Source organism: Strigops habroptila, chromosome Z, assembly GCF_004027225.2.
Source record: "Strigops habroptila isolate Jane chromosome Z, bStrHab1.2.pri, whole genome shotgun sequence".
Taxonomy (NCBI): domain Eukaryota; kingdom Metazoa; phylum Chordata; class Aves; order Psittaciformes; family Psittacidae; genus Strigops; species Strigops habroptila.
In genome coordinates, this window is record NC_044302.2 from 21482233 (window position 1) to 21506503 (window position 24271).

General features: G+C 60.3%; 1 protein-coding gene across 10 annotated transcripts in view; it reads left to right on the forward strand.

Annotated features, from left to right (window-relative positions):
- LOC115601153 (rho family-interacting cell polarization regulator 1-like) overlaps positions 1 to 24271 on the forward strand; it is a 33840-nt gene that overhangs the window by 4142 nt on the left and 5427 nt on the right. For 2 of the 10 annotated variants that reach the window (XM_030470758.1, XM_030470757.1), the window contains exons 1-14: positions 5130 to 5411; positions 16546 to 16672; positions 18873 to 19022; positions 19365 to 19443; positions 19715 to 19738; positions 19929 to 20285; positions 20385 to 20537; positions 20624 to 20687; positions 20766 to 20809; positions 21019 to 21144; positions 21345 to 21493; positions 21717 to 21846; positions 22024 to 22170; positions 22974 to 23762. In XM_030470758.1, coding sequence (XP_030326618.1) covers positions 5270 to 5411; positions 16546 to 16672; positions 18873 to 19022; positions 19365 to 19443; positions 19715 to 19738; positions 19929 to 20285; positions 20385 to 20537; positions 20624 to 20687; positions 20766 to 20809; positions 21019 to 21144; positions 21345 to 21493; positions 21717 to 21846; positions 22024 to 22170; positions 22974 to 23762 — 2481 coding nt within the window. In that variant the 5' untranslated portion in view covers positions 5130 to 5269. Of the gene's footprint in view, positions 1 to 5129; positions 5412 to 16545; positions 16673 to 17267; positions 17280 to 18872; positions 19023 to 19364; positions 19444 to 19714; positions 20286 to 20384; positions 20538 to 20623; positions 20688 to 20765; positions 20810 to 21018; positions 21145 to 21344; positions 21494 to 21716; positions 21847 to 22023; positions 22171 to 22973; positions 23763 to 24271 lie in introns of those variants that run through there. The other 8 variants (XM_030470762.1, XM_030470759.1, XM_030470761.1 and 5 more) reach the window with 7 other exon arrangements.

The following is a 24271-nucleotide window of genomic DNA, read 5'->3' on the forward strand; positions in this document are numbered from 1 at the left end:
GGCTCAGAGCCTGGAAGCTCACCAGGTTCCCATCCTAGGATCAGAGACTGCTCAGAAGCCTCCTGGTTGTCCGATGTGCTCTCCAGCACATAATTTCCCCTTGGGTTTATATGTGCCTTGTTGCAGGATCTGGGCTGGGAGAGCTGCAGGCCAGCGGGGAGAGGAGGTGATTACAGTCACTTCCTATCCTTGCTTACCCTGTGCAGCCAGTTTCATTTCCTTAATCCCCAGCCCAGCATTTCCTCTGTTGTTTTCTTTGGAGGGGAGAGATCCTTAGCTGTGTGCTAGTGTTTGCTGCAGGGAGTGCTTTCATGCTCCAGACCAACGTGGCTGCCTGCTGGCTGCTCCCGCCTGGACCAACTCTGCTTTGGGATGCCATGGCTGCTGCTCATGAGAAGACGGGGGCCTCACCTCAGTGGTGACCTGGGACCACCATGGAGCAGATCACTGTACACATGGGGACCCCTGCGCTGCTCAGGGGGGACCATATCTGCATGTATTTGCAAACAGCTCTGCCAAAGCAACCTGTCTTCCAAATTGCCTTCTCTTGCATCCCCTATGGCACTGGTGTGCGTGGCCTGGGCCAGCTTTGGAGCAAGGAATGCCAGCCCCATGGCTGGTGCGGAATCCTCAGGCTGGTGATGCCATGGTCCAGCCGTGCCACCTCCCTGCCATGTGTGTGCTGAGCTGGGCTGGTTGCTGGGCTTGTGTATGACCTCAGCTTTCCTGCTCCGTGTCCAGACAGTCCCCAAGGGAATCTTGTGAGTCATGATTACTTGTGGTGTGCGTGAGACGGCTCCTCCTGCACTGAGGTGGGGATGGCTGCCTGCTTGCGGGAGGTGAGGTAGTCCCAGGGGACACCCAAGCTGAGCTGGAATAAGGGCTGGACAGGCTGCTTGCCACAGTCCCAGGGTGCAGAAGGGAGTTTGGTGAGGAGATAGCAGGCTGGTGGCTGGAGAGCCTGGACTAGCCCATGGTGCCCTTCTGCAGCTCCTTGCCCTCCTTGGCCTGCTCTGGGACTGCATCTGCTGCAGCCACAATCTGGATGTTCTGACTTTGCTGCTAAGCCCTGTGTTGGGTGTCTGCTTGCTGGCCAGAGAGTCTGGGCAAGCTGACTGGCACCTCATGTCACTTCATGTGGCCCCTCCAAGGATATCCTCATTTCCTTTGTCCCAGCCCCATGGGCAGGCAAAGTGCTGGGATAGGCAGTTCTGCCCCATGGAGAGGGATGGGCTGGGCCAGGGCTGTACCCCAGCCTGCTGATGCTGCGAGCTGGCCCCAAGCACACTAGGGAAGGGTTTCCAGCAGAGCTCAAAGGACCGGACCTGCTGGCACAGCCTTTCCCTGATGTGGCCAGCTCCTGAGCATGGCTGTGCCCTGGTGAGTCAGCTGGAGCCACAGCTCACATTGCTCATGCTGCACCACCCAGCTCCCTTAGCTTTTCCCAGGCTGCGTTCCCCAAAAACATGCAGCCAAAGGGATGAGGAGCCCAGTGCCGGGATGCTGGATGCTCAGCTCCAGGCTCTGCTGAGCTGAGGCCCCTCAGCTGCTTCTGGGGATGACATTTGGGTTCCGAGTGTGCCCAGCAAGGCTGGAAGCTCTGGCCTGCGCTTGCTGCCTTGCTCCAGCACTGAGCGGGAATGCTGAGCACGCAGCAGCGCCAGGGCAGCTGTGGAGCGAGGCAGGCCTGCAGCCAAGGGCTGGCCTCTTGCCCTCCGGAGAGGGGTGAGAGGAAGATGTGGCTCTAGGCCCAGCCTGCAGTGAGAAGAGCAATTTGGGCAGAGACCCGCAGTGCGGGGCTGTGCTGATGGCTCGGGCCTTCCTCTGCATCACGGCAGGCATCCGGCAGGGAGCAGGGAATGTGCTCTGAGTGGTGCTGGGTCACCAGACTCCAGCGAGGTTCTGGGCGATGCCAGACGGTGCTCAGACAGAGTGCCCTCACGGCCAGGGCTCCAGCCTGCACCAGCACCCGGCTTTCCAGCATGGGCAGGGACTGCCAGGAAGCGTCCTCCAGTGGCTGCATTCCAAGAGTGTTGGTACCCATGCTAGAAGGTTAACCCCTTCCCTGGAGGAGGCTATGGGGAGCAGGCAGTCCGGGCGTGCCGCAGGTTGTCAAGTCTGCCCTTGCTTTTGTTTGGAAAGCTGGCTGGTGCCCGGCAAGCTCCCGGTGACCTGGAATAGCCCGTGCAGTGCGCCAGCCCCAGCCTTGGCACCAGTGGTGTTTAAGCTCAATGTTCCCAGTCTGGCAGGGCAGGCAGGCTGTGGCCAAGGGGAGGAGAACTGCAGGCAGCCCCAGCCTCCCTGCAGTCCCCTCTCCTGAGAGCTGCAGAGGGATGGAGCTGCTCCCCATCCTGCCAGTGGCTGGGAATGCTGTTTTACCTTGAATAGTGGTGGCGTGGCTCAGACCAGTACCAGGTATGCCAGATCTTTAACAAGAGGGTGGTCAAACCCTGGCACAGGCTTCCTGGAGAGGTGGTTGATGGCCCAAGCCTGTCACTATTGAAGAGGCATTGGACAAATCCCTTAATAACATGCTTTAACTTTTGCTCAGCCTGAAGTGGTCAGGCAGTTGGACTAGACTATTGAAGGCCCCTTCCAACTGAAAATATGCTATGCTATGCCATGCCATGCCATGCCATGTTATCCTGTTCCATTCCACTGGAATACTGTGTACAGTTCTGGTGTCCCCAGCATAAGGAGGACATGGAGCTGTTGGAGCAAGTCCAGAGGAGGCCACAAGGATGATCAGAGGCTGGAGCACCTCCTACATGGAGGCAGGTTGAGAACACTGGGGCTGTTCAGCCTGGAGAAGCAAAGATGCGTGGAGACCTCAGAGCAGCCTGCAGTACCTGAAGGAGGCCTACAAGGATGCCAGAGAGGGAGTCTTCATTAGGGACTATAGTGATAGGACAAGGGGTAATGGGTTTAAACTAGAACAGGGGAAGTTCAGGTTAGATATAAGGAAGAACCTCTTCCCTGTGAGGGTGCTGAGGCCCTGGCAGAGGGTGCCCAGAGAAGCTGTGGCTGCCTCATCTCTGGCAGTGTTCAAGGCCAGCTTGGACAGGGCTTGAAGCAACCTGGTCTAGTGACCCTGCCCATGGCAGGGGGTTGGAACTGGGTGAGCTCTAAGGTCCCTTCCAACCCAAACTATTCTGTGATTCCATTCCATTCTAAATGCTCGGTATCTGAAGACTCACCTTGCTGTGAGGGAGCGGGTAGGACCAGCTTGGTGTCTTCAGTTGTAGTGGGTGAGCCCAGACAAGCTGTGGTGGGCACTGGGCAGCCACTCACCTGCAGGCTGGTGGCACAAGGAGGATGGAATGCACACGTGCAGAGTGGGGTGGGTGGGTGGGTCTGCTTTGCAGTCTCCATGGTCACCTTGGTGTTGTGGTGGCAGGTTAGCAGTGAGCCTGCAGAGATGTTGTGTTGGTGGGCCCAAGTGCTCACCCTTGGTATTGCTGCAAAGACTGGGTGACAGTGGCCCAAGTGACTGTGCACCAAGAGCTTCCTTTGAGTGCTACATGGAACCAGCTTCCCCCCTGTTTTCTCAGTGGGAGCCCTGCAGGGATGTTGGCAGAGCATCTGCATGGAGCAAGGCCCAAGAGCTCAGCACAGCACCTCTGCTTGGACTTTGACCATATACAACCTGCTCAGTGGTGTTAGTAGAGGAGGTTTCCTCTGATCATACAGCAAGACCTGGCTGCACTCGGAGAGCTTTTGGGGGGGAGCAAGGTGGTGGCACCATCCACAAGGTGTGGATGTGATCCAGCCCAACTTGGTCCACACGGAATGCTGGATCAAGCACAGCTCAGTGGTGCTGACCACACCAGGCATGAGGTGGGTCATCCTGATGGGACAGGGACCGTGTGGCACTGGGACCACTGGCTTGATGGATCCCTCTGTGCCTGTCTGTGTTGCCCCTTTGGTCTGGCTTTCCACGGTGGCCACAGGACCTGATGTCCTTTCTCCCATCTTTGCATCACTTCTTCCCTGTAATCAGGCCAGGAGCTGGGATGCCCTGGTTCTTGCCGGGCGTCCTTGTCAGCAGTGTTCTGCTTCTTGGCAAGGCCCCAGGAGAGCAATGGTGTTGCAATGATTTCCTCATCACTGATATTGCCCTACTCTACTGAGCTCTGAGACCTGGTGATGGTCTAATTAGTGCTTTTGCACCACAGGGCTGGCTGGAGCGCTGTGTTGTCCTGTCCTTGCGTGGAGGATGTCTCACTGGGGCTGCAAAAGCACCGGTCCTATTTAAAACTGGGTTGATTCTGTATGATCTAGGACAGATCTAGGAGAAAGATGGGCTTGGAAGAAAGGAGAGGGCATGGTGCATCCCCACAACAGTCATGGTGCTGGAGAAGGGTGGCTTCCTCCCTCCCCTCCACCTCCAGGGGTGCTCAGAGGTGTCAGGATTTAGGACCTGGTCTGGCAGGACAGGGTCTGATCCACTGATCCACAAAAGCCATGATGCTCCATGAGGAAGCACTGTGTAACCACGGCATCTGTAGGGGTGGCTGCCCATCTCAGCCCCTTAGCTGGAGACACTGGAAGCGCTCCTCTGCTTCTTCCCTATGGAGTCTGGAGGCTGGTGGGGATGGGGAACATGGTTTGGTGCCTGTGCTTTATTCTCCCAGGGCAGACTTACCACTCACCAGAGTACTTAGCACGGCTCCTGCTTTCCACAGTCAGGGTTGGGAAGTGGGGGGGAAACAGTGTGGGGCGCGGGGTACCACAGAGCTGGGAGCAAAGATGCTTGGGCGCTGCTTCTGCCTCTGCCACCACACAGCCTTGGTCGTGTCACTTCACTGCCATTCCCCTGCCAGCGGCCTATGCATCCTGCCCGGGGTCTTTCAGGGAGAGCTGAAGCCTGGAAGGTTGTGGTGGTGGGGGATGGGCGGTGGTGGGGCTCCAGCCATTGCTTTCGTGGCAGGAGGGCAAGCACCAGGGTCCCACCTCCCATTGCAAGGGGGATTCTCGCTGGCAACGGGAAGCGGTGGGGTTGGTGGACCCCCGGGGGATGCCGATAGAGCGGTGGGCTGCGCTGGTCGGGACGGGACCCCTGCATGGCCGTGGCGGTGTCGGTGGCGGTGTCGGCAATGTCGGTGTCGGCAATGTCGGTGTCGGCGATGTCGGTGTCGGCGATGTCGGTGTCGGCGATGGCAGTGCCGGCCGTGTCTCGTCGGGAGGGAGGCGCTCCCGGCCATGCAGCCGCCATTGGCGCTCGCTGCGCCGTGATTTCCTGCCGAAATCACATGGCTCCCGCGTTTCCATGGAGAGAGCCGGGGTGGGCGCTGCCAAGAGCCTGTACGAACTCCCCGCTTGCTCCCCGTCCATGGGAGTGGAACAAAGGGGATGCACCGAGCCAGGCCCGCTCTCGCCCCGCGCCTCGTCCCCCGCCTCTCCTGGGACATGTGAGTGACATCGGCAACTCCGCGCCCCGGAGGGGACACCGGTCACAGGGGGGACGGTGGGGAGCGGGACTGGTGGCTTTAGCGGGCTTACACGCTGCGGCGGGGGGACCACGTCGCCCCCTGCCACCGCCGCCGCCTGCCACCAGCCCCGGGGGGGGGGCACCAACAGCTCGGTGACAGCGGGCGGGTGGGGACGGGGACGTGGCCGAGGGGCTCCGCTGCTCCAACCCATCGCCTTGCAGCTCCAAGGGCAGCTCCGCACCCTGCGGCAGGGCCCGGAGGCATCCGGAGAAGGAACCGGCATGTCGGGGCGAGCAGCCCCCACCTAATGTCACCCGATCCCACACCCAGTGTCACCCGGTGTCCCCTCCAGCCCCTGACCGGGCTTATGGGTTTGGGATGGGGCCGCTTGTTTGCGGAGGAGCCGTGCCCTGCCCGCCTCGTATCCCTCCGGAATGCTGCGCAGGGGGAAGCTGCCTGTGTCCATGTAGGGCCGTGCCCGAGCGTCTGCTGCACACCAGAGCCATCAGTCCCGGGGGAGAGGCTGCGCCCATCTCCCCTCCATCGCCCCGGCGGGGTGACAAGACCGCGGGGTGGGGTTCTCCTGAGGGACCTGGGTGCTCCATGTCAGCTGCGTGCTGCCTCCTCCTCCTGGGTGACAGAGGGAGGAATGCTCGAGGAATTAATGAGACAGATCTCACTTTGTTGCTGGCCCGATCCTCCTATCTCCCAGCCCTCCCCAGCCTGCCAAGAAGTGCTTGGGAAGGCCTCACACCATTAACTCTTTCCCTGCTGCACCTTCGTCAGTCACAGGGCTTGCAAACAGCCTCAGTGGGTTTTACCTTTGCCGGATTCCCAAAGGAGGCTACAGGGACCACTGGGAAGACTTGGCCTTCCTATAAACCCTGTGTTGGCCCAGGACCTAGCTCCTGGCTGGAGGCTGAGGAGCAGCCTTGCTGCGTCCCCAGGCAAGGCTGGGGTGTCAGGCTATGACGCCACGCAAAATCAGGCACCACAGGTCTGGTCGCTGGCAGCGTTGCTGGTTCTTGGTGGGTGGAGGTGCATCACCACAGCCCCCTGGAGTCATGGTGGGAGCTGTCATAGTGGCAGCTGAGCCCCCAAGGAGGACACGACGTGATGGGGCTGAGAGTGGGAATGTGGCAGCCATGGGCAGGGCAGGGGTGGGGTGCTGGGATGGGCAGCAATGAGGCGGGTGTTGGGGTGCAACCGGGGGTTAACTGTCAATCTGCAGCAGAGATGGTGGTCAGGGTGGGGCATCTGTTCCCAAACCCTGCCTGAGGCTCCTGGCCAGAGCTCAGGAGCTTTGCAGCCTGGGTTGCTGCAGGGTGCCTGGATTGGGCATCGTCCAGTGCCTGCTGCTACCCCAGGAAGAGCTGGGCAGTGGCACAGGGACATCTCCCAGAGATGCCACCACACTGGGCTCCAGCCTGCACGAGAGGCCATGGCTTGGTGGGCACTGGAGCTCCTGCCATGGCTCTGACTTAGAGGACAGGACCTGGCAGACCCATCACGGGCAGGGAGCTGGCTTTTGGGGTCCCCAGGGAACAGCGCAGACAGCCCAAGGCCTGGCTCAGCATGGGCTGAGGCCATTGCTGGGCTGGGACAAGCTCACTGCCTCATGCTTGGGGTTATTTATAGGGCTGCCATTTATATCGTTTCTATTTCTGCTGCCGTGTGGGGACACTGCGAGGGGGGAGGGCTGGAGGCTGCCACAGCCCTGGTGCCCGGATGGCAAGGGATGCTGCTGGCAGCCGGCTGGGGTTGAGCCTGGCTTGGCACAAGGGCTGGTCCTTCTCCAGCCCTCAGGGCATCAACTCTGTGGATACAACTCCGCAGACGATCTGCGGCACTGGGCTGCCAGGAGGTTTTGGAGCTGCTTTGCTGGTTTCTTCAAAAACTAAAGTCAGAGGGGTCAGCTGTAGCCCTGTGGTGGGGAATGAACATCTGCAGCTCTAGGACCTGGCTTTCCCAGACCATGAATGTGGCTTGCCCGGCCACAAGTCACTTGGTCATTCACAGTGGTTCTCCTTCAAGTCATGGCGGTGAGTCTTTTTGTGGGGGGACATTATAGCAGGGTCTCTTGTGACAGGATGAGGGGTAATGGTTTTAAACAGAAAGAGGGGCATTCAGGCTGGATGTGAGGAAGAAATTTTACACAATGAGGGTGGCAAAACAGTGGCACAAGCTGCCCAGAGAGGTGGGGGATGCCCCATCCCTGGAGACATCCCGGGCCAGACTGGATGTGGCTCTAGGCAGCCTGGTCTAGTGGAAGGTGTTCCTGCCTGTGGCAGGGGGTTAGAACTGGATGAGCTTAGAGGCCCCTTCTAGTACAAATCAGTCTGGGATTCTGTCTTCATGACAGAATTGTCACCTCCTGCCCTCTCCTAGGTCTCCACTGTGGCCAGGGGCTCTTTGGCCCCTCACCAGCCTGGTGCCCATGTGCTCACCTCCCCAGCCTCTTTTGGCGAGTGGTGACTCCTGCCTGCTGTGCGCCCTCTGAGGCTGCCTGTTCCCTTCCGTGATGCATTCCCAGCTGCGGTGACATTCCCAGCCGCCCATGTGTGTCCATGTTGTGCTTGTCCAGGAACAGCCTGAAACAGCTTCCGCATCACCTCGGTCTCAAGTGCTGGTGCCAGCAGGGGACTGTGCTCCTGGGGCTGGTGGTGGCTTCTCTAGGGGCTGGGTGGGCACAGCCTCAGTGCTGGTGGTCCTGGGGCCACCAGAGAGGAACCTCCCCAGTACTCAGTGCTGGCAGGATGTGAGGTCTCAGGGACATGAGTCCTGTACCCCAGAGAGGACAGGGAAGTGGGAATGTCCTCCTGGGGTGCCTGGATTTTCCTCCTGCATGGCCGGAACATGCATATCCAAGCACGGCTGCCCATGCAGGGTTTTGTTTGCATTTTCAGCTGTCACGGTTGGGATGCTCAGGGCAGCTCCGTAGCCCCGGTGAGAGGAGGGCATGACACAGACACCCTATAAAGGGTGTGCTTGAGGTGTTATACCCACATCTCTGCTGCATGGGGTGGGTGGAGGCAACCACCAGAGGTGGTGAACATCCAGGGAAGTCCCCTGAGAGTGACCAGCACCCAGTTGTCCCCTTCCCTGCATCTGTTCCCTGTCTCCAGCCAGGCCACGGATATTTGCTTAACTCAATTACTGACCAGGCCCTGGCAGTGCTGCCACAGCTCATGCCCTTCCTCTGTCCTGCCTTGGCAGGGTGTCCCAGCCGAGTGCCCTGCAGGGTGCTGTGGAGTGCCACATGCCTATGTCCTCCTCCAGCACACTGCACCTTTTGAATACACAACCCTCACCTCCTGCCTGTTCCTGGTGGTCTCCCCATGGGTGATGCCCAGGGAGGTGCTGTGCCACGCAGCTTGCCTGCACTGCCAGCACTGGAGCTGCATGCAGGGCTATGGAGAGGCAGAGTCCCTGCGAGCTGCCACCCTTCTGGTAGGGAAGCCTGGACATCCCGTCGTGGCACCGGGGAATGGCTCTGCCACGGCACTGGCAGCTTTAGTGGGGCATTCTCGTTAACCTTTAATGAGAACAAATGAGCTGGCGTGGGCTGGCGCTGCGGCAGAGGCTTTGCAGAAGGCTGGTCATTGCCGGTGGCGATGCTTTTGCCTGGGAGAAACAGCAAGAGGTGGAAAACCAGGTGGTGGCCCCTACCCATGGCAGCTGCTGGGCTGGGACTCTTCCTGTCGGTGGGGATAGCCAGGGGGATGCATCCCGACCAGGCAAGGGAGGAGACATGGTCTTCATGTAAGTTCTTGAAGGCTGGGGTGAAGTTGAGTCCCCCCCACAATGTGCTTTGCAGCATGCTGGGCTGCTGGCTCCCCTCCATGACACACAGGCCGGCTTGGACGGGGCTTGGAGCAACCTGCTCTAGTGGAAGGTGTTGGAACTGGAAGTGGCAGGTGGTTGGAACTGGATAAGCTTTAAGATCCCTTCCAACCCAAAACAGTCTGGGATTCTATGACACTGGCATGGAGGGTGAAGGCAAGTGGGTGACAAGATGCCGCTGTTTGTCAGTCCTGGGATGGTTTTTCCTCAGATGTAGCTCACCAGCTCTTCCCCAGTGCTCTCCCAATGAGGCTGGGTGCCCTGGAAAGCAGCGCTCTTTGGTGGCACCATTGCAAGCCTGGCTGTGGCTGGCTATGCATGGATGCCCATGGCGGGGGAACCATGTCACCCTACAAGGGACCCCAGGCACATCTCCTCCCCTTCAGTGTGCTGGGCCCATCCTTCACAGGGACCAGTGAGGAGGGAACCAGCTCAGGGCTGGGGGAGCAGCCCCGCAACTGGCTCACCCTCTAGGCAGGGGGTTAACTGTGTCCGGGAGCACCCCATCTCTGTGAGCACCCCAAAGCCCCTGCCGCAGTGCTTTTCCTCCTGAACCTGGCCTGACCTCACTCTAAAAGCAGCAGCAAACAGGAAAGGAGCCTGGAGGGAGGTGGCTCTTCCTGCTTCAGTGACGTGGTGGTGACAGCTGGTCCCAGCCTGCATGGATCTGGCTGCTCCAGCCTCCTCCATGCAAGGTGGAGGGGGTGCCAGGCCTGGGTACCCCAGGACTGGGACCTGTGCAGGGACCGATAATGCTGGAGGGGGGTGACATCTGTGCTACAAAGTCCCCTGGTTAAGACATCCCTGTGCCCTAAACAGGGAGCTGTGGAGCTGGGAGGTGCTGCTGCGTTGGCATGGAGGACAGGTGGGTTTGCCACACTGCCACACGTGAGCTGGACCCTGTGGGGAGTGGGACATCCTTGGTTCCCTGTGGGAATAGCACTCAGCATCTTTGGAGAGCCCTGCAAAGAAGCCATGGCTGAAGCCAGCCCCTCCGAGGCTTTGGAGACCCTGATGGCACAAACTGGGGACATCTGAGTAAGGATACCATTCTCCCAGTGTTGCAGGGTTCTCATGGGCATGCCAAGGGGATGCAATGCCATGGGAAACCCACAGCAAAGCCATGGGAGTCTTGCATCCACCCATCCCAGGATCCGGCAGCAGCCCTGCTCTTCACTCTGCTTTAAAGCAACCCCTCTGGGTTGCTGAGAGGGAGGGGCTGAGAGGGAGTTTGCACCGAAGTGACCTGCAGTGTGGTCCCCAACCCTGCCCCCGTGCCTCAGTTTCCCCAGTGGGGTGGTGGGGAGAGAAGGATGGGGAACCACGGGGTGCCACTTCTCTGGAGCAGCCAGTGCTGGTGGGGCCTCTTCCCTCTAAGGGGGACAGGCATCCATCCCTCCATCCCTCCCATCCTCCGTCCTCCCATCCCTGATTCCTGGCCAGAGCTGCGGCACTTGGCAGTGATGTCAGCCCTTGGGCAGGGGAAGTGTGGGAGGAGACAGCCCGGGGGGGCCCTGCACACAGGCCCACGGACAGACGGACGGCATGAGAGAACCACAGGCCAGGACGCTGACCCCAGCCCGAGGGGGACCTGCTGCCGCAGCCCACTATGAATGGCAAACCCAAAGGTATGGAGTGCCCTGGCAAGCGCGGGGCATCTGAGGACTCCCAGTTGTGAAACAGCTGGGCTTAGGAGGGGCTTTTTAGGGTGAGCAGCTTCCCTAGGAGGAGAGCTCTCCCTGTCAGCGGCACCAGGGATGTCAGTACCCACCGCCTGCAAGGGACATGGTTGTCACCGCAGGATGCAGCGATGGGGTATCTATGGCAGGGTAGGGCCCAGGCTCTGCATCTCAAGGCAAGAGAGGGGCCATGGCTGCCCAGGCAAAGCACTCCCAGTGCCATGGCACCAAATCAGTGTTCTTTCCCTTGTGCCGCCATGTCTTGGTGGCTGTGCTAATGAGAACAAACAGAGCTTGGCTCCATGTTGAGCATCCCCAAGAATGGTGTTCCCAGGTGTTCCCAGGGAAACTGGGCAGAATGGGGGGTTCCGGGAGTGCTCTCATACATGGGGACCAAGTTGCCTGGGTAGGATTTGTGGAGGAGAAGCTACTGGTACCCAGCAGAGCACCTTGAGATGAGCAGGTAGGGGTGAAGGTGGCATGTGGGACCTTCACAAGGTTATGCCAGCCCCAGGAGGATCCTTCCAGAGGATCTCAGCATCTCTGAGAGGGGTCACAGCCCACTCAGGAGCAGGGTTTGGTCCCTTGTGCCAGGCTGCAGTCCCATCTAGCAGGGCCTCCAAAGCCCTGGGGATCCTGGCTGGGTGCTTGGTCTGTGCCTTTGGTGGGGGGGGACCCATTTCACTAGGACCATAGTGGTCCTGGGCTAGTTCTCAGGAGCTGTCCTAGAAAACAGGGCTTGAGCTCAGCCAGGCACTGGGGAACCCACCAGCTACAGCAGTGGCTACCTCCCTGGGTCCCAGTTTGGGGCTTGTGGACCGCTCTGGCTGTGACTGGGATCCCATGGGATGGGTGGTGGGGTGGGAGGCGGGGAGCCGGCTGTGAGTGTCTGCCTGCACCATGCCCTGCCCTTCCTCAGGGATACTCCATGGGGTAAATAAGCACTTCCTCCAATTCTTCCCATTTGCAGCTCCTTCCCTTTCCTGCCGCCCTCCCACTCAGCCCAAGGAGCCAGTGGCCTCCCACAGCTCTGAGGGTGGATTCTGCTGCCATGGCCCCAGGACCCATGCAGCCCCCAAACCACCATCCCCTACTCTGATCAGGGCTGCAACCTTATGGCCGGGAGTTTCTCTCCCGGGTGAGTCACAAGGAGCTGGGATTCCCTTCACTGACTCATCTCATTCCCAAAAATCCCCAGTCCTCCTCCTTGTCCAGCACCTGGGGGGTCCTGCGTGGAGGAGAGGCAGAGCGTGAGGAGATCAGGGAAGAGGCAGCTCCCAGGCTCCCTGTGACCATGGCGTGTGTCCCCGGATGCTTGTGTCCTGTGTGCAGGGGAGGGACGAGGGGTGGTGGGAGGGAAGAGCCGCTCCAGCCCACGCTGGGAGCAGGCCAAGCGCTGTCCCGGGGCCGGAAGGGGCTGGCGGGGGGCCGGGGAACGGGCCTGGGTCAGGGCAGTGGGGACACAGCTGTGCAAACACGGATGCAGTGTCCGGGCTGTGCCACAGGACAAGTTCACAGGCTCCCAAGGCCATCCTCACCATGCACCCAAGGCTCACCCAAGGGTTGTGCTGCTGATGTGGGGTGGCGGTACCCCAGCTTGACACAGACACCGCAGGCAGGATGGACCAGCCCATGGCCACTGTACTGTGTCCTCGCTGGGGACACTGGTACCACACTGTGCCTGGGGAGGTGGCCACAGGGCTGCCAGTGTGGGGACAACAGCCCAGCCCCTCCTTCAGGAGACCCTTGGGGTGCTGCTGGCTGGTTGTGAGTGCCGCTCCCCAATGTCAGGGGTTGGCCACCCCATGCGTTGTTGTCCTTTGGTGGGTGACATTACTGGAGATGCTCGTCCCAGGGCTGAGGGCCAGGGGCTCGGGGCGAGCCAGTCTGAGGCGTCTCTGACCAGGGCAGTGTTGATAAACCCGCCAGAGGAACCTGAGGCTGGTGTCTGTGTCAGAAACAGAAACCAGCTGGGACCAACCCAGCCGGTCGGACTGCCCCCTCTGCTGCTCCGACCAGCATTCTTGGGATCCCAATCGTCTCCAGAGCACCAGGAGTCAGAGAGAGGAGGGAGCCAGCGGCCGGGCTTGGGGAGCCCCGGAGTGGGCTCCAGCACCCCACCCCGTGCTGCCCATCCAGCTGCTCACATCTGGGTGCTGCTCTGACCTCCTGGCCAGTGCCCGCGGGCAGCACTGGCCAAGCACGCACGGACAGACGGACTCCCAGGATTGCGGCGCAGCCACGGCAAGGTGAAAAGCTTGGTCGGGAGACAGCTTCGTTAGCACCAAAGCCCTAATAAAGGGCGGAGAGTGGCGGGGGTGGCAGGGACTGGACCTTTGGGGCAAGACCTCTGCAGCTCCTTCTCAGGAGAGGGAAGGATGTGCTTGGGGCTCAGCACATGGCAGGGATATGAGTGTGCCAATGCTGTGCCCAGTGCCAGCTTCCTGATAAGCCTGGGTGAGATGCGGTGGCCAGCAGCCCCTTCCAAGGGTGCCCCAGGCTCTGCTTACCACGGGGGCTGGCTGTGCCGCCTGTACCAGGTACCTCTTATCTTGGTAATGTCAGGAATGCACCACGCCGGGGTTTTTCCCTCCACTATGAGCCCAGCATGCCAGGAGTGGAGACCCCACGCCCTGCATGCCCTGCCTCATGCAGGCAGCGCTGCCCTCTGGCACCTAGCTCCTGCCTGCGTGTGTCCTCCTCCTAGAAGGGGCTTCGGTGTCCTGGTGCAGCAGGTGAGCTGCAGGGTGCTGGCCTGGGGTTGCAGCGTGCTGTGGGAGATGGGTTGGTGCTGGCAGGACCTGGCACTGGGCTGCGCCATCCCTTGCTGCTGACTCAGATCTGCACCCACTGGCGGCTGGTTGGTTTTGGGGGGTGTTTGGGGGAGAGCGGGCTCCAGTGAGCAGGCTCATGGCACTGCTCCCTGTGCCAGCCCAGGAGTCTCGGCAGCCTTGGAGCATGACCCAGCCTCTGAGGTGCCCGAGTGAGTGGCTGGGGATTGCTCTGGCTCTGCTGGGGACCTGTGCTCAGGCATTGGTCCCCTGCAGCCCCTCCAGCATCCTTGTCCCACTGCGACATCCCTGTGATGTTCCCACATCCTTTTCCCCTGTGTGGGCTCCCCCTTTTGAGCCCTCCATGTCCCCAGCCAGCAACATGGGCTGGAGAATGATGGGCTGGCAGGGCTGTGCTCACTGTGTGGGAGCTCTGACCTTCCCCACTTGTGGAGAGCATGGTCTCAGGGGTGGTGGGTGCTTTCCTTTGCCTATAGATGACCGGCTGTAACGCCCGGCTGGGGCAGCGAGCACTGGTGCCACGGGCCTTGCTCGCTCAGTGGGGAGCAGATTAAAGAGCCCTGCAGAGGGTAATCTGCCCAGGTCCTGCAGGTCAGCCGGGCTGCCAGGGATTACAGCTCCTCCTAATGAGCTTAATTGGGACAGTGTTGTCCTGGAAACTGGAGGGACTAGCTCTGGGATAACACCAAGGCGGCTCCGTGGTGCTATGCTGGGACCCGAGTGCCAAGGGGGAACCAGACGGATCTGCTGCATCGCGGCTCCGCTGGGATAGAGGTTCTTGGTGGTGGCTGGCTTTGACTCTGGACCCCTGGCTCATCCCGGGTGCTGTGAATGACTGTCACAGCCTGGTGTGCGGGGAGGTGACAGCATGGCTGCGGGACACCAAGGAGCACAGCACCGGAGTGGTGCCCACCAGCGGCCGAGCAGGTCTGTGCTGGTTCAAGCTGGGTTTATTCCCGTTGTGCCAGGGGAAGGAATGGGGATGGCAGCGAGATCCAGGGCAGTGCCTGCGTCCCTGTCTGGTCCCTGGTGCTGCTGGGGCCAGGGCTCGCTGCTGGTCGTGCTGAGGTGGGCAGCTGTGATGCTGTGTGTCTGAGGACCGTGCCTGGCCTTCCCTGGCACGGTGTGTGACTGCTGGGCAGCGTGTGGGATCATACCTGTTAGCTCCTGGCTTCCAAGCCTGCAGCTCACCTCTAGGAGGTTGGCAGGGACAGAGGGACTGAGTTGGTGTCAGTGGTGGACGGGATGAAGTGTGCCCAGCTGGCACTGCTGGGGGTGGCAGGGCCAGGAGGAGCCCCGATCCCCCTGCTCTTGCCTTGGGCTTTGGCCTGCAGCAATGCTCCCTGTGATCATAGAATCACAGACTGGTTTGTGTTGGAAGTGTTGGAAGCGACCTTAAAGCTCATCCAGTTCCAACCCCCTGCCACGGGCAGGGACACCTTCCCCTAGACCGGGTTGCTCCAAGCCCTGTCCAAGCCAGCCTTGAACACTGCCAGAGATGAGGCAGCCACAGCTTCTCTGGGCAACCTGTGCCAGGGCCTCAGCACCCTCACAGGGAAGAACTTCTGCCTAAGATCTCATCTCAGTCTCCCCTCTGTCAGGTTAAAGCCATTTCCTTGCCGTGTCCCTACAGGCCTTTGTCCAAAGCCCCTCTCCAGGTTTCTTGTAGCCCCTTTAGGCACTGAAGCTGCTCTAAGGTCTCCCAGAGCCTTAGCTTCTCCAGGCTGAACAAGTCCAGCTCTCTGAGACTATCCCCAGGCAGAGGTGCTCCAGCCCCCCAGTCCATGACTTCCTATGGACTTGCTCCAACAGCTCCACGTCCCTCTTGTGTTGTTGCCCTAGAGCTGGACACGGGACTGCAGGGGGAGTCTCCCCAGCGATGAGCAGAGGGGCAGAATCCCCTCCCTTGTCCTGATGTGGTGGCAGTCAGGTCCAGGCCCCAAGACTCAGAAATCTGCTGGGTCTCGGCCATGGCAGGGACATGCAGGCACCAGCAGTGACTGCAGGGCTCCTACTCCTTCCCTGGCAACACCAGGAGCAGAGGGCAGGGCTGCAGCAGCCATGGGGCTGGACACGTGCTGCCTGTGCGGCCTTTCCAGGGTCTGGCAGGGAATGGCTTGGCCTTTCCTTCCCGGCACAGAGCTCCTGGCATGGCCGGGGACTTTCCAAAGTGCTTTGTTGTCCATGGGCTTTCCTCCTGGTTGCTGGAGTGAGCGGAAGCAAGCACGGAGACAGCGAAGGGCTGGGCAGGCAGATCCGGCCCCGCACCCTTCCTGCCCGTGGCACGGGTGGCATGGGTGACAGCAGGACATGGGACAAGGTGTCCAGCAGGCAGAAGTTTGGCTGGGGAGCAGCAGAGGGTTTGCCATGGTTATGTCTGGGAAGGGCCATGGAAGGCATTAGGCATCAGCCCCTTCCTGTGGCTCCCATGGGGCCAAGCTGGGATGCATAGAATCATAGAATCACAGAATGATCTGGGTTGGAAACGACCTTAAGATAATCCAGTTCCAAGCCCCTGCCACGGGCAGGGATGCCTCACACTAGACCATGTTGCCCGAGGCCCTGTCTGTCTGTCCTCGCTGAGTGCTCACGGTGTCCAGAGCCCTGCTTCACCCAAGGCAGGGCACCCATAGCATCACTTGAGGATAGCAATATCCTGCCAGTCCCACCAGCAATGTCCCTGGGCTGAGCAGGAGGGAGGGCTCTCAGCCCATGGGTGCTGTAGCCACCCTGGTCCATGGGCTCCTGTGTGTGTTTCCCCACTCTGCTGCTGGTGACACCCCTCTCTTGTGCCCCCAGGGAGGCCCTCCAGGTCACACTCAACAATGTCACTGTCTGTGTGCCTGCAGCGCCAAGTCCTCATCACCAAGATCAATAGGTGCCAGTCCTTTGCCGGAGTGAACTCAACAGCCAACCAGCCCTTCAGGTAGGAGATGGGTGTTCATGCTATCTGACACGAGGGATGGGGATAGGGACAGGCTTGGTCAGGGGCAGGTGGTGGGACCTGCTGTGCATCTCGAGGCACCTTCCCAACCCACTGTCATGGCATCTCCCTCAGGGAACTTTGTGGCACCCAGGGGATGTTGCACAGTGGGGGCTGCAGGGAGCATTGAGGCCAAATGGGAGACAGCCCATCACCCCAACCCTCCGCCATGCTGTGTCCCAGGCTGGGTGAGAACCCTGAAGTCCATGCCACCAGAGCATGGAGGGGCAGGTGTAGTTCACCACCAGCTCTTAAGAGCTTCCCTGTGACCATCTCATCATGTTTAATGATGTGGTGAAGGAGCTGAGGTGGCTTTGAAGCATTGTGTCTTGATGGCCTGGACATCCTGAGGTGACCGGGTTGGGGTTTGAGTGCTGGTGGGAATCAAGGGTTCCTCCAGGTCACTTCAAACCTGTTGCTGAAAGGTTTTATTGGCTGCCTATCAGCTGCGTTGCGAGGAGCAGCCAGTCCCTGCTCATCCTGTCCGGCCGCTGGCGATGTTATGGTCCCATCATCCCCTTCCTCCTCCTCTCTGCAGAACCTCACGTCGGTGAGAACTACCCCACATGCTGCTCATCCCCACCACCCTCCTCTGCACCATCCCTAGCTCCTGGCTACCCTCTGGCAGATAGTTCTTGGGACATGGGTGTTCCATGGCTTTGGCTTGCGGTACTGTGGCATTTTAATGCTTTTAATCCCTTCTCCTAGCACCAACCCAGCCTCTTCACCTCTGAGTGCACGCAGTGGCTGGGGAAAGCAGTGCCACACTGCCTTGCGAGGCTATGGGCACCTTCACTGAGTGGGCACAAGCCCAGGTAGAGCCTCCCCATGCCTGGGAGCAGACTTCTAGCCCTGCTTGGCTCTTGTCTCCAGGTCCTGTCCAGCCTTAGGGCTAAGTGACACTTTTCAGACCACCATATTCAGACCAGCATATCACTGGATCAGTAGCTGCCAGAGGGGCCTGCTTGGGGACAGGGAAGAGGGAGGAATTTTGGATGCCCACAACCAACTGGCTAGTGGGCAGATGCTTGTGGATGGTGCCTCTGGAGGCCTTGGAGGATGGGAATGAGGAGGGATGGTTGGAAATCAAAGGCTTACCCATTGCTCTGGCTTGGGAAGAGGCCAAGACATTCATTTCCCTCCATCAATGATTCTGGGAAGTCTTTTGGCCGCTCCTGTGAAGAGCAGCACAGGGTGGGAGATCCAGTCCAGGGCTGGGAGCTGAGGAGCCCACGGTGTCTCCTGGATTCTGATGTGTTGGGAGTAGGAAAGGAAGAGCCAGTTGGAGCAGGGCGTTGCTCGCTGGACTGGGAGCGACTCCGTTGCACAAGGCAGGAGGGATTGTGTTCGGGGCCTGGTGCTGGGCCGGCATCCTTCAGTGGGCAGCTCTGCGGCTATGGGTTTTGTGACATTTGCAGAGGTGTAGCATTAGTGAGGATGTCCCTGCCCCACGTCCCGCACTGTGTGATGGAATGACAGGGCTGCCTGTCCACAGGATGCTCCCATGCTGCCATCCACTGGGATCCCTGCCTGTCCCTGGGAGCATGTGGTAACAGGCCAGCAAGCTGGTGGCCTGTGTCACCCTGCCACAGTGCCTGCACTGCAGGGAGCATCTCCTGGCAACCTCGGGTGCTGGGGGTGGAGCAGAACATGGCCCCTTGAGAGGGTGGCCAGGGCTGGAGGTGTCCCCATGGGCATTCCAGGCACACAGCTTGGCTCCAGCTGGTGCCAGCTCCATTTGCCTTTGCTCCCCCCAACTTGGGACCCTTACACCTCACAAAGGCTACCCCATAGCCACCCTCTTGGACCCTGCTAGGACAGGGTGACCTTCTCGTTCTTTACCACTGCCAGCTTTGGGAGTTTCTCCTTGTCCTTCCATGGTTTTGGGGCAGCCAAATGCACTGGGGGGGTTGCAGGCATGTGGTGCAGGCAGCACTGCCCAGCCTCACAGCCCTGTCTTGCCCAGCCCCGCTGGTTAGACTGGGAGTCCTGGGAGAGGCAGGCAGGTCTGAGCAGACCTGGCCTCCATCCCAGAGCTCCTTCTTGTCTTGAGACAGGGTGCCCAGCAGGCTGGGGCACCCAGGAGGACCCCAGTGCTGTGTGCTGACCTCAGCCACCCCAGTTTGCCTGCCTCTCTCCCCAGGAACCTCTCACCCTTTACCCCCATCGTCTCCCGCAAGACTGGCTCCAGGGTCAGTAGGATGTTCTTAATGTCCCACAAATCCCCACCACCCAAGGTGCCTCAGCCCAACCGCCTGGACGAGGTGTACGAAGCTCTCAAGAAGGGCCTGACGTAAGTGCTGGGGCTCCCTGTGTCTGGGTGGTGGGAGGCAGGGAGCTCCGGGGGAGCATGGGGACAGCCTGTCATGTGGGTTGGGGTTGGCAGCTCTCTACTCTCACCAGGCAGGGACGTGCCAGGTCTTCCAGATACAGTCACAGAGCTGTGTGGGGTCCCACATCCCACTACATCCCATGTAGCAGCACACATGGGCTCCCTTGCCTCGGTGCTGGAGCAGGGAGTGAGGATGCAGGGCCAGACATGGTGGGTTGGTGTGGGTACTGGGTGTCAGGAGCCCTGAACACGGCGCCCCAAACACGGCGCCCCAGCCTGACCCCCTGGTGTGGTTGCCCCCAGAGCCTACCTGGAGGTGCACCAGCTGGAACTGGAGAAGCTCAGCGCTCAGATCCGCGAGTCCAAGAGGAATTCACGCCTGGTGAGTATCGCTTGGGAAGATCCTTATAGGGAATCGTGCTTTGGGCAGATACTGGACACAGCTGAGGCAGCTCGTGGTCCATCTGTGTCCCTTCTGTGATGACGTTAGGGGCCAGCCTGGGCTCTGGTGTTGGGCTGTCCTACTGTCATGCACTCTCCAGCCCTGGGTGTGTGCTGGACATGCTATGGGTGGTGGGTGCGATATGCTGGGTCTCCTTGGATGGGCAGAACTGGCTTTGTGCTGCATCTTATCCCTCTCCTCTCTCCTCCAGGGCTTTCTCTATGATCTGGATAAGGTAAGAGGGATCAGTACCTCCTCCCCCTTCCCTCCCCCATCCTAACATTTAGGATGTGCTATTGCCAGGCCCTCTCTGCTTGCACTGCCCTGTGGCCTGCAGGGTGGGATGGAGCTCTGTGGGCATGGTGGGCCTGGGCAGGGATGGACCAGTGGCAGGCAGGGGCTTGTAACCTGCTTCTTGCAAGCAGAAGCTGTTGCTGATGAGTGCTGAGCCTGGCTTAGCTCAGCAGAAGATGGGAGAAGAGCACCCTGGAGCCTGGCTTGTCTCCTGGGGGACCCTCCGGAGCAGAGAAGGCTGGAGGATGCTGCAGCAGATGGGTGCAAGCACAGCCTCTGCTCACCGCCACTGCCACCCTGCACTTCCCCGACAGGGCAGGAGGCCAGGACCTGTCCCAGCCACAGCACAAGGAGACAACAGGGCACATCCTGACCTGCAGCTCCTCTGTGGAGGGGTTGTGCTGCCGCTCACACCATCTCCTCTGCTTTTCCAGCAAGTGAAGTCAATCGACCGCTTCCTGCGTCGTCTGGAGTTCCATGCTAGCAAGGTGAGAGCTGGGGACCAGGATCACCTCGATGCAGCACTGGGATGGCCATGCTGTCCCCCCTGCCCTGCCCATCACCACAGCTTGGGCCTGTACTTGCAGATAGATGAGCTCTATGAGGCTTATTGCATCCAGCGGCGGCTTCGCGATGGAGCTCATAACATGGTCAAGGCTTACAGCACGGGCTCACCAGGCAGCCGGGAGGCACGCGAGAGCCTGGCCGAGGCCAGCAAGGGCTACAAGGAGTACACGGAGGTGAGGCAGCGTGCTGGGCTGGGCTGGCATGGTGCTGGGTCCCATGGGTGGCTGCTGATGGGTGCTGCCTGTCCTTCTGTCCCCAGAACATGTGCCTGTTGGAGAATGAGCTGGAGAGCCAGCTGGGCGAGTTCCATGTCCGGATGAAAGGTAACATGTCCCACTCCATTCCTGGCCCGCTGCCTGCCTCTCTGCTGCCTGCTCATGCCCCTCTACCTTCTCTTGCAGGACTGGCAGGCTTTGCCCGGCTTTGTGCTGGTGACCAGTATGAGGTTGGTGGGACCGTATGGGTTGGGATCTGCTCTTCTCTTTCTCTGTGGTCTTTGGGATGCCTGGGGGGCATAGCTGGGCGCTGGTGTGGAGGGCATGTTGCAGGGCATTGCTGGGTGGCACGGCTCTCTGGCCGTGCCTGGGGACACACAGAGAGCACCCATCATGCCAGTGATGTGTCTCCCCCATACCTACACCTCTGCACTCTCAGATCTTCATGAAGTACGGACGGCAGCGGTGGAAGCTGCGTGGCCGCATTGAGGCGAACAGCAAGCAGGTGTGGGACAGCGAGGAAATGGTTTTCTTGCCCCTTGTCACCGAGTTCCTCTCCATCAAGGTACAGTGCAGAAGGGGGCAAGGATGGTGTGGGCCAGCTATCACCCTGCAGGGCTTCCCTCTGGGACCTCACCTCAACCTCAGCCCTCTGGAGTGAGAGGAGGACATTTGGTGGTGGTGAATCCTGGCACAACACATGGATGAAAACAACATGGATAAGACGAAGCTTCATCTCTCGCTCTCCTCCCTTTTCTTCTCCAGGTGACAGAGCTAAAGAGCCTGGCCAACCATGTTGTGGTGGGCAATGTGTCCTGTGAGACCAAGGACCTCTTTGCAGCTCTACCCCAGGTAGTGGCTGTGGATATCAATGACTTGGGCACCCTCAAACTCAGCCTGGAGGTGACCTGGAAGTGAGTATCTCAGCAGGTGTTGCTGGTGGCACATGGCAGACTTTGGGATGCCTGGCATGGTGTGGAAAGAGGTGGCCTGCCCCAGGCTCTCTCCCATCCCAAAACTGGGCTGCAATTATGGAAAATCAGAGCTGGGCTGGATGGGGTCCTGGTGTCCTGCTTGCTGTAGAACAGGCTCACCCAGGATGGCACACAACCCACACCTCCCTGCTCTCCTCCCTAGCCCCTTCGACAAGGATGACCAGCCCTCAGCGGCCAGCACTGTCAACAAGGCCTCCACGGTGAACAAGAGGTTCTCCACCTACAACCAGAGCCCGCCTGACACGCCGTCCCTGCGGGAACAGGCTTTCTATGTAAGTGTGGTGCTCAGGGCTGCTCAGCAAGGTGCCCACGGAGGGGTCTGCATGGGGATGTGCCAAGGCTACATCCTGGTGGGTCACAGGGGTGGGCAGCTCCTCTCCAGCCATCCAGCCAGGGCTCCCCAGCACCAGTGCCTGCTCCTCCCGTGTTCACAGCTCCTCTTCTCTCAGCCCGAGAGCCCCGGCCGGGCAGCCGACAAGCACGGTTGGTCCTTACTGGACATCTTTTGGGAGACGCTCTTCAAGAAGCTGTCTCAAAGCTGCTCCTGCGGTGATGTCTCCTCGGCCGAGCTCGGGAGATTGCCGCAGCAGGGCCATGTAAGTGCGAGGGCTGGAGCCGGCCCGTAGCGTAGCCAGCACTGTGCCCATCCCGCAGTAGCTGTAGCTGCTCCTTGTCTCCTACTTACCAGCCTTCACTGATGCGCAGAGGCCTGATCCGGCCAGGATGGGCTCTGGGTGTCCCAAGGGAGACAGTCCCCAAGTTAGGGGAGCCTGGGCTGCACAGGCTGGCCCTGCTTCTCTGTCCAGGCACTAGAGAGTAGAAGGCTTGTCTATGTCCCTGCACTGGTGGCGTTGGTGTGCTGTGCTGTGGTGCTGGTGTAATGGTGCTGCTGTGACGGCGCTGGCGTGGCACTGGAATGATGCTGTCGTGGTGCTGGTGTGACGCTAACATGGCGTTGGTGTGGCACTGGTTCAGTGGTGGTGGACTTGATGATCTTAAAGATCTTTTCCAACCTAGTTGATGCTATGATTCTATGACCACTGGCATGACATTGGCATGATGCTGGTGCTGCCCCCCATGAGCTGGTGCTGGAGCAGTTGCCATCCTTGCAGCCATGGTGGGTGGTGGCCTTGGCTCCAAGTGTTTCATCCCATCATGGCCATGCTGGAGCTGCTCACCATGCTGGAAAGGCACTGGCACCCCGGGGCTCAATGGAGTGTGTGGCTGGGTATATGGAGCTGGAATCACTACTGGTGTTGAGGGGTGAGATGCGGGGCTGGAAGAGGCAGCCGTGGTCTGCCATCCTGCCATTCTGGCAGAACCAGGGTGCCTGCAGTTGAAGGGAGGGCAGCCGGAGGAGCAGGAAGGTCTTGCCTGACACCATTTTCCCCCTCCCCAGAACATGCTACGGCGCCAGGAGGAGCTGGAGAATGGCACGGCCTGGTCCATCTCCTCCGAGTCCTCGGACGACTCCTCCAGCCCGCAGCTGCCCGGCAGCACCCGCCATGCTGTGCACAAGCCCATCGTGCAGCCGGAGCTGCAGGCCTCGGCACCCGCCATCGAGATCTCCTTCTCCCAGCAGCCACAGGAGGCTGAGCCTGGCACCGGGGCCAGCATTCCTGCTGCTGAGAGCCATCCAGAGGAGCCGAGCAGCCGCAAGAAGGAAGCAGTGGCCAACGGGCACGTGCCCTACTCCCGGACTCTGAGCCACATCAGCGAGGCCAGCATGGATGCCACAACAGAGGCCAAGGCTGCAGAGAGCCCCTGGGAGCTCGAGCCCAGCCCGCAGGACACAGGGACTGCAGAGCAGGACATGGACCCCGTCCCCAGCGCCTCGGTGGCAGCGGTGACACCAGCGCAGGACAGGAGTGCTGAGGCCAAGCCTCGTGCCTCTGTGGCATGGGCCACCACCGACAAGGCCGAGCCAGCGCAGAGCCAGGCGCCGGCACGGGGCGGCTGCAGCGCTGGTGTCACCATGGCACCGGTACAAGCGTCCATGCAGGAGAGCCCGCTGCCCACCACACCGCTGCCCACCGGTGTCCTCGAGGTGCCCCGGGGGAAGGTGGTGGATTCAGGTTTGGAGGAGGCCATCAGTCTCCTGGGCTCGGCCCTGGATGACTATCGGGGGCAGTTCCCAGAGCTGCATCCCCTCGAACGGGAGCTCAAGCACCTGGAGGAGATGCTGCTGGTGAGGGGCTCCCTGCAGTGCCTGGGCAAGGGGGAATGGGCTCGTCCTGGCTGGCAGTGCCTGGGGACTATGGGGACAGGGCTGGCAGTGCTGGGGACAAGGGCGATGGAGCCACCTCTAGTGCCAGTGCCAAGGGATAATGGGGACGGGGCCATTTTCTTGTCAGGAAGCTGCAGAGGGGTTTTGGGCAAGGGCCTGTAGGGACAGGACAAGGGGGAATGGCTTTAACCTGACAGGGAGGAGGCTGAGATGAGATCTTAGGCAGAAGTTCTTCCCTGTGAGGCTGGTGAGGCCCTGGCACAGGTTGCCCAGAGAAGCCGTGGCTGCCACATCCCTGGCAGCGTTCAAGGCCAGGTTGGACGGGGCTTGGAGCAACCTGCTCTAGTGGAAGGTGTCCCTGCCCATGGCAGGGGTTGGAATTGAGTGAGCTTTAAGGTCCCTTCCAACCTAAACTGAGCTGTGATTCCATGATTCCTGATGGCGACGCCTGAGGATGTGGGTGGCAGGGC